We start from the raw sequence: 9036 nt of genomic DNA, 5'->3' as shown, positions 1-9036 counted from the left end.
TGGTATCTCCAGAGGTGGAGATGTTCAGAGTGGAGGGTGAGGCCATAATCCTCAACTTCCCCGCTTTCCAGAGAGTCCTCCAAGTACGCAACATCGCCCCCCCGACAGCAACCTACCTCATTGCCAGGGGCAACGGTACAGGAGCCTATGAGGGTGAGGGGCGTTTCCATCAGCATGACAGAGAGTTGTGGCTCCTCCCAGCTCAGGCCTCAGATTCAGGGAACTACACCTGCACCTACAGGTAGTTCTGACTTCATGTTTCATCCCTCATCTGCACTGATACAGCACTCCTTTTGTTGTTTTGGATGCTTTACTGAACTGCATTTGCAGACGGTGATTTAAGAAACTCTACAGTCTTGCAACCAATAAGTGACAATGCAATTTCTTCTCATGGCAGGTGGTTTTTCTCAATTTAGCAAGCACAAAGTCACAGTAGATATATGGAAACCACCACAGTATTTATCTCCAAAAATAATAACGCAATAAGACAGGGAACAATGTGTGGACTTCATAAATAAATTATAAAAGCTTTTTTTTTAAAAAGAAAAAAGAAAATAAAAAGGTGTTTTCTAACTAGTTGTATTTTGCATAGTATTTCACATATTTCTGTTTTTTCCTACCTTCTGTTTTGAATTCCTTTGATGCTCAGACATACTCAAGTTATCATATATATATATATATATATATATATATATATATATATATATATATATATATATATATATATATATATATATATATATATATAAATTCACACAATATAATATAATGTACACAAATATAATGTTTTCTTGTGAACATCTCTTATTTTTCCAAAAAGGAACTTTGTTCCTTCTTTTGCCTCCCTCCATAGAAAAGGTCAAAGGTCAGATTCACTGCTTTATACCTTCTTGCTACCTGTGATTTAGGATTTTTGTCCTCACTTTTGTCTTCAGAAATGAAACCTACTGTATCACCGGGAGTATCATGCTACATGTGTACAAGTCCAGTTCTCTGAACATGGAGAAACTATCCTATTTAATTGAAGTCAAAGTGGGAGAGGAGTGGAATCTGAGTTGTCCATCTTTACATAACTTCAACCTGACAGAGAGTCAGATAGAGTGGTACGAGGTGAGTGTAAAAACACTTTTTACATTGACCTTTGATTTCAATTATCTGTTGGCTGAGATTTTCAAAATGACCTGTCTGACATTTTATTGTGTGTGATTTCAACAAGAGCTGATTGGAATTTGGTATATTCATTGTAAAAGATCTTTATTTTAAAGTCTGTGTAAAGCAATTATAAATATGTGTTCTGGGTTTGTCACACTACAGAAAAATGTGTTATTAACCACCCAGCCAAATTTGAATGATTAAAACAATTGCCAAGAATATAAAATTAGGTTTCATAATTGTGGAAAAATGAGTGGTATTCTCTGCTCTGAACAGCAACCGAGTTAATGCTCATACCAAACTCCCATATTAAAATACACACTGTAAAGGAGGCCTTGTGTGTAGGTTTAAGGCAAGCAAGATAGATAATATTTTAAAAATAAAGACATTAGGAGCCACTGCGTAATTCGCACATATTTAGTAGGTAAATGTGGTCTCAGTAAAACTGTAACTTAACAAGAGATCCATAAGCAATCATCATTATGTCAAATTGTCATTTTTTTCAATGGATATTGGTGTCGATGTTACTCACTTCTCTGCTGAAATTTCCTTGCCAGCTTCATTGTGGCCATCACCCTTATTCTAGTAACTCTCTAGGTCATTGAGCCACCATTTCAGGCCTGGCCAAAAAATCCTGAACACAGAAACAGTGGAAAACAGTTTAACGTTCTAACTCCACAATTCAATATTACATAATTCACAGTCACATTTTCACGTTTTCAGCAATTATTTTCTAACCCGTATAATATGTTTAAAAAGAAATCCCTGATTTTCCTTTACATGGACTTTAATTTAGACAACAACAGCTCCCTTTTCAACCCATTTCCAACACAAATAAACTTGTTAAATAAAATATATTTTGATTTGTTGCTGATTTAGTGCAGCAGTGTATGTTTGATTTCAATATACTGACACTCTCTATTCTTGAACATTTTTGTGATTTTTTAAGTTTTTCCAATTGTTCTAAGAAATAAAGACACAAATGACTAAGATGGAAATTTATGCAGCGTTAAAACTTTGTCATGTCAGGTGTATTTTTTTTAATAAAGCCCAGAATCACACATTTGTCTCAGAGGGCTTTACAGTGCGCTCAACACTTTAACTGCTTCAGTTGAGAAAAATGTGACATAATAGAACAACTGTGCTGCAACTCATTTAATCTCAGAAAGCAGCTTAAACTGAAAAATGTTACAGCTGTTTAAAGTAAGATTTATCTATTCATTCATTTATTATAAGGTCACCATAGCAACACATTTCTACTAGTTGAAGTCTACAAGAGTCATATGTCAGTAAATGGCCCATTAAAATGTTTGTTGACACATGCTCATGTAATATTGTACCAAACATTTTCCCATTTTATGTATACTATAGAAACCTCATACTGTACATCACCATGTATATAAGCATTCAAACCCTCAATTCCTGTTGTGACAGTATCTTGATATGAGTGACACAGTATTTTGCTTCCTGACAGGGCTCCAGCCCCACTCCCCCTCAGCTTGGCAGGGAGGGCTCCTTCCACCAGAATCTCGGAGGTGATCTAATGATTCCTGTTGTAAAGCCATCGCACGCCGGTTTCTACACCTGCCAGTGCAGAGTGCTCATCAACAACCAGCAGTACAAAGTCAGCCGAGCCATCCAGCTCCGTGTGCAAGGTGGGTGATGTGTAATGTCACCACACTCAATATGTCTTTTAAATCAACTATTTAAATCATATTCTATCACAGTTTGTTATTGAGAAACCTAATTATGACTACTCATATAAATAAGGGTGGGTCATTATTTGATAATATTGATTGATGAGGGACACTGCTGCACTGCTGATTGTCAGGTCTGCTCCCTTTAATGATAAAAATACAAATATAACTGTATTTATATTTTATATATTTAATGAAAGGTGAATATGAAAATAATCCATCAGTCATAAGACACCAAATAACAGTAATGATTTGGAGATGTCATTAGTTTGTGTTCTTACAATACCAGCATAAATTATAATCCAGCCCTGCCCTCTACTGGCCTAACAGGTGCATCACACAGAGTTCGGTTAGGGACAGGGAACAGGAAGCTCAACCTCACACAAAACCCAAACACTCCATAAAAAGTATATGCAAATAATAATAATAATAATAATATAATAAGAAATATAATAAGTCATTGTTGCTGTTGGTAAGATTATGTGTACATGCATGTTTCTGAATATATGTGTGAATTTCTGTCTGCCAGGTCCAGACCCAGCTCAAACTACAACTACCACTGTGCCTGACATCTCCATGACCTCTGAGCCAGGGTTGATCAGCAGCAGCAGCAGCAGCACTGTTCACAGTGAGTTGAACTCTCATTATAAATTTATTAAGACCATAACAATAACATGAAGTCAGTGAATAGTGAATGTAATAAATATTATCTTTTGGGTTTACTTCTCTTTGCCAGCTAGTTGTCATCTCATTATGCTAAAAATAAAGCATTTCATTCCGTACCAAGATGACAGCAATTTGAAAACATTTTTTTTTAACATTTCTACGAATCAAACTTCCATGCTGGAACAGTAAATTGATGCTCGTACCATCAGATTATTTATAATGTAAATTTTGAATCCAGATGTTCATATCTGTTAATTAAATGTGTTTTTCTTCGTGTCTCAGCTCCTACACTTAAGCCACCTGTGATTGTCTCACCACTGAACGGAACAATATTTGAAAGTCCGCATGGTAAGTGATGAGATGATGAATCTCAACGAATGGACTCTAAAACTTAAAATCAAAATGAACACAAACTAGACTGACAATATTGATTAAACAAAGTCTAATGTCCAAGTGCAATGTAATCTCATTTAGGTTCAGGACTGGAACTGTTTTGCATGGTGCTCACTGGATGTCAAGCTGCAGATTCCACTGAGGTCACATGGTTGGTCAATGGCCAATCAGTGGAGTCATCGTACCTTGATGGACGGGCTCTGCAGGGGGCAAGGAGGTAATTGTTGTTGTGTTTGATGGATGCACTGAAACCTGAGGTCAAACCAAAAAAACTCAGTCTGGTTAGGATAATGAGAACTTAATCTAATCTTAAACTTAAATGTGTGAAGTAGTATGTTATCCTACAAAATGCACAATAACGCACTTTGTTGCCCTCCAGATGGCAAAAGTAGATGACTAACTGACTTAAGATTAGACTGAAAATTACTTTCAAATTGGAAAAACAAATTGCCAAAGTGATTTTTCCAAGGATTTATTATTTTTCAAAAAATGGTTTCTGAGGTGTTGCTGCAGCTATTGCAAGACATATTTTTGTTTTACTTTATCAGTTATGGGTAAGCTGTACATTGCATTGTGGGACAATTATGTCTGTTAACAGTACATTAGATTTTTTGTTCTTTAAAAAAAGCATGCTTTATTTCCCATTCTTCCAGCTAAATATACTACAATAAATATTAAACAAAGATAATCAAAACACTGTTAAAACTGATTATTACATAAACATCTTGTGTAGTTTCACCCTTGATGTACATCTGATACAAGATAATACATTACCGCATCATCCACATCAGTAACACCATGTAAACAGGTGTCTGTCTCAATGTTTCCAGGCACACTAGGGTGTCTGAAGGGTGCCAGATTGAGTTAAGGCTGATTGTTGTAGCGATGACAGAAGAAGACATACAGACGGAGCTGAAATGTGTTGCTCAGAACGAAGGAGGGAGACGGGAAGTCGTCACACAGCTTCAACTAGAGGGTGAGTTGTGTGTGCATGTATACACACACACACACACACACACACATATATATATATATAAAGTGTGTAAACAAGACAGAACTGCTAAAACACTTTTGTCACTGAGCATATTGGAACCAAGGATGTAAATACTCCTTAAAACTGTATAGACACTCAGAAAAGCACAAAAATATTAACCAGTATGTTATATTTTTGGCCATCATTGGTGTCGGTTATGATAACATTATACTCACTGAAAAAATTGCAGGGGAAGAAGCACACGTATTTCTTGTCCAATCTGACTTTGTTGAGCGATGTCACCGTGTTCTTTGATCTCAGTAATTAACATAGTGAGAACAATGTTATCATAACTGATAGAACCAATGGCCAAACCCAAGAAAATAACATCAGTCTTGTAATACATTCATTTACCTCTGTCCATCTCTCCCCAGACTCCACGTTTACATGGGTGGTGGTAGCTACAGTGGCGGTGTCCTGCTTCCTGACTGTAGTTTCTGTCTTTCTCTATGTGCTCTTAAAACCTAAAAGGAAAATGAAAATGGATTACTTCCTGGCTCGGCAAAACAGCACCTTCTAATTCTTCCAGTGTACACACTCATTCCACAAGGAAAAGACCCTCTTAATGTATTTGCAGTTGCATCAATAGAGCGTTTTCCTGCAGCATTTGGTGTCATGCAGTAGCATTAGCAGTGGTTGGTGTTCAACTCTTGCTACAGAGATTCAATGTAGAATTCAGTGTTTTTAAATCAGTAGCTGCTCATGCTGTTACCCACTGTCCTCCATTTCCTTATCCATGACTGAGCATTACACAAGGAACTTTTGATTCATATTATTTGTACTAATGTGGTAATTACATTTGGTTTCTTTATACAGTTTCAGTCATTGTAAGTTTCCTTTCATGAGATACAGATACTTTCAAGATACAGAAATATCCTACTTAAATCTAATATAGAATCACCAAACTGAGGCCGCTCACTGACACAGAAGTTGTAATATCTGGTCAAATTCAGTAAAGGCTTCAACAAAGGCTACATCTGCATATACTGTACATATATACAAGACTTTCATGTCAAATCATTTCATTTCTTTGTTTTTGTTTGAGTGTTCCAAAATTCAGACACTCCATAAGAGAGTTATATATACAGTATGTATAAGTGCAATATATTTTTGTAGTTGAAAAGTGTTAAGACAATTTGATACATAACTGCTCTATTAAACGTATTTAACGATGTTGATGATCTGACTGCTCTGGCAATTCTAAAATCTAACAATACATCATTATATGTGGTTATTGCATATAAGACATTGTTCAGTAAAGTAAGTAGAGCTAATAAATAATAGTTATTAGGGTAGAAAGTACAATCTTTTCCTCTGAAACACAGTGGAATAAATGTATATTGCCTTTAAAATGGAAATATTCAATAAAGTGCTGGAATATGTACTGTACCTAAGAGTGCCAGCTTCTTCAGTTACTGTATTTTGTTATTTCCTTGATTTATGTATTAGATTTCATCGTATCTAATACATTTTGATATTATTGTTACTTTTAATTACATTTTGGCTTCATTTACAATATATTAATGTTTAGCTGTGATTATCATATGTTTTACATTTGATCTTCTATGAAATGATTCATAATTTTTATCTCTAGTTTCTCTTTCATACAGTAATTTCTGCATGAAGCACTGTGTGTTGTTACATTTGATTTGATGAAAAAATATTTTCAAAAGGGATAACGTTTCTTAAAACATGAACCCCCTTTTTGCAACACTTTGAAAATAAGAAGCAATATGAATAAAACAAGGTAGGTGGATTTGCAGAATAGAGAATCTTTAAATACAATAAATCAGTGTGAAGAAGTTTATCCAGAGCATCAAGAAAGGTGATAGGAGGCAGACTCAATGACTTGTTTAATAACTAAAATAAAGGTGATTAATTCTGACCAGTGTAACCAAAACAACTGTCTCAAAAAATGAAATGAAAACAAACAAATCAAATTAATCTTAACAAGCTCAACTTAGGGAACTCAACTCAACAGTCGAAGGCAGGATCATGTGCACTTAGCTACACGGACATCCTCTTTTCTTTTTGCTCTTCCTCAAACCAACAACTCTCCCCTTAAATAGGCCCACTAATCTGTCTAGGCAGAACCATATTTCTCACAGGGGTGTTTCAGTCTCCCACACCTATAACAGGTAAACAATAATGTTACTTGTATCAGTTAACATTGTTTATACGAACACATCATCCACAGCATATAGTCTTCACCTTACGCCATACCATAAATCCCCCCATACTTGGTCCAACCCATGACATCACTGGTGATGTCAGCAAGAGCTTGGGTGTCTCCCTCTTTTATCTCATGGGAAGCATGGTAGCTATGGTGAGTAATAAAGCAAGCTAATATATAACTCATATATAACTAAGAAACTCAGGACTTAAATCAACAAACAATAAGTGAACTTAAATAATACTAGTCTGTCTTGATTAAACCAGAAAAGCAGATGTAGATATAACAAAACAATGCTAAATGCAAACAAAACCCGTGACATTATGTGAAAGAAATGTTACAAATAACAATGTTAAACTGGCTAAACAAACAAATGGCAAGTATGATATTTCTTGCGCTAAGATAAAACAGGCCTGTTTTCGGCTTTGTAGCAATTAATTTTTCAGAAATGAAAGGGTGAGGGGCATGAGACTGGAATGTGTAATAACAATTTCTACTCCACAAACATAAGAACACTCCACTTTCTCAGGTGTGATTTCCAGAAAAGAAACGTCATCTTATATTTGGGCTACTATGGAACCAGTACAATATAAAATGAGGTCACTATAAACTCATTATTAGAATGAATCATTGCATAAGTGCAAATACTGTATGCCCTCCGGCAAGCTAAATCCAATTATTACTCTGATCTGATTATTAACAATGGAAACAACCCTACATTTTCATTTAATACTATTGATAAGCTCACTAAAACAACCCCACCCACACTGTTTTCTGCTTCACAGCTGAGGTTTTTAACAGCTTTTTCGTTGAAAAGATTAAACTAATTAAGAAAGATATTACTGGTAAGGCTGTGTCCCTCTCCTCTGATCTCTCTTGCCCTCTTCATCTCTCTGTATAAAGCAAGGAATATCTGTCTGTCTGTATTTGTTTGTATGTATGTATGTATGTGTGTAAGTTTGTCCTTTGCATATCTTGATAACTGTTCATCCAATCTACTTCACACTTGGTGTGTGTATTGCTGGGGACACAAGGGAGTGCAGTGTTGAATTTGGTGCAATTTGGCGCCACAACATGTTTTAACAAACTTGGAATAAACAAGAACAAGGGCTCTGCTACTGCATGTCATGGTCAGACCTGTACAACCCCCTGCCATGAGAGAGATGAGGGGACGACATCTCTCTTCATTTGATAACACTAAAAAGTTATACTTTGTATATGCTAATTACCAAACCATCAGCCACTTTTTACATTTTGATTCAGTTAATTTGAACACACTCTATCAAATTGCGTCAAACCAACCACGTGGTCTGAATCCCATTCCTGGTAACCTCGTAAAATGACTGCTCACTCCGGTAGGAAGCCCTCTTCTCTACACCATCAATGAATGCATCAGTTCTGGCATCATTCCCACTGCTTTAAAAACAACCTTGATTACGCCCTTATTAAAAAGACCCACCTTGACCCACAAACTATAAACAATTGCAGACTGATTTCAAATCTCCCCTTTATGTCTTAACTGCTAAAAGAGTTGGTTGCTAGCCAACTCACTGCCCATCTATCCAGTAACAACCATCTTGACGAGTTTCAGATTCAAACACTCTACCGAACAACCTATTAACTGCAACGGACTCTGATTTTACATCTGTCTTGCTGTTACTAAATTAATGCTGCCTTTGACACTGTGGACCACAACACCTTCTTAAAATGTCTTGAGAACCTTATTGGTCTCATGGGGCTGGCATTTCCTGGTTTCATTCATACCTGAAAAATAGAACACAAAGTGTTGCATACAATAATACTATATCTTTCTCCTTTAAGGTCAAATATGACATTCCACAGGGATCAGTTCTTAGTCTACATTTGCTGTGTGTTTACTTGCTGCCCCTGAGTCACATATTCAAAAAACACAACTTAATTTA

At 36.0% G+C, this 9036-nt stretch overlaps 1 protein-coding gene across 1 annotated transcript in view; it reads left to right on the top strand.

Moving 5' to 3' along the window:
* Nucleotides 1–6337, top strand: part of LOC121907245 (interleukin-1 receptor type 2) — a 9806-nt gene extending 3469 nt beyond the window's left edge. The window contains exons 3-10 of the mRNA XM_042426698.1: nucleotides 1–241; nucleotides 936–1110; nucleotides 2627–2807; nucleotides 3379–3477; nucleotides 3798–3863; nucleotides 3990–4125; nucleotides 4739–4884; nucleotides 5316–6337. The exon at nucleotides 1–241 is cut by the window's left edge and continues 12 nt beyond it. Coding sequence (XP_042282632.1) covers nucleotides 1–241; nucleotides 936–1110; nucleotides 2627–2807; nucleotides 3379–3477; nucleotides 3798–3863; nucleotides 3990–4125; nucleotides 4739–4884; nucleotides 5316–5461 — 1190 coding nt within the window. The 3' untranslated portion in view covers nucleotides 5462–6337. The remainder of the gene's footprint in view (nucleotides 242–935; nucleotides 1111–2626; nucleotides 2808–3378; nucleotides 3478–3797; nucleotides 3864–3989; nucleotides 4126–4738; nucleotides 4885–5315) is intronic.
* The last annotated feature ends 2699 nt before the right edge of the window (nucleotides 6338–9036 follow it).

The sequence above is a fragment of the Thunnus maccoyii genome, chromosome 11 (genome assembly GCF_910596095.1).
Source record: "Thunnus maccoyii chromosome 11, fThuMac1.1, whole genome shotgun sequence".
NCBI classification, from domain to species: domain Eukaryota; kingdom Metazoa; phylum Chordata; class Actinopteri; order Scombriformes; family Scombridae; genus Thunnus; species Thunnus maccoyii.
This window is presented reverse-complemented; position numbering and strand designations above follow the sequence as displayed.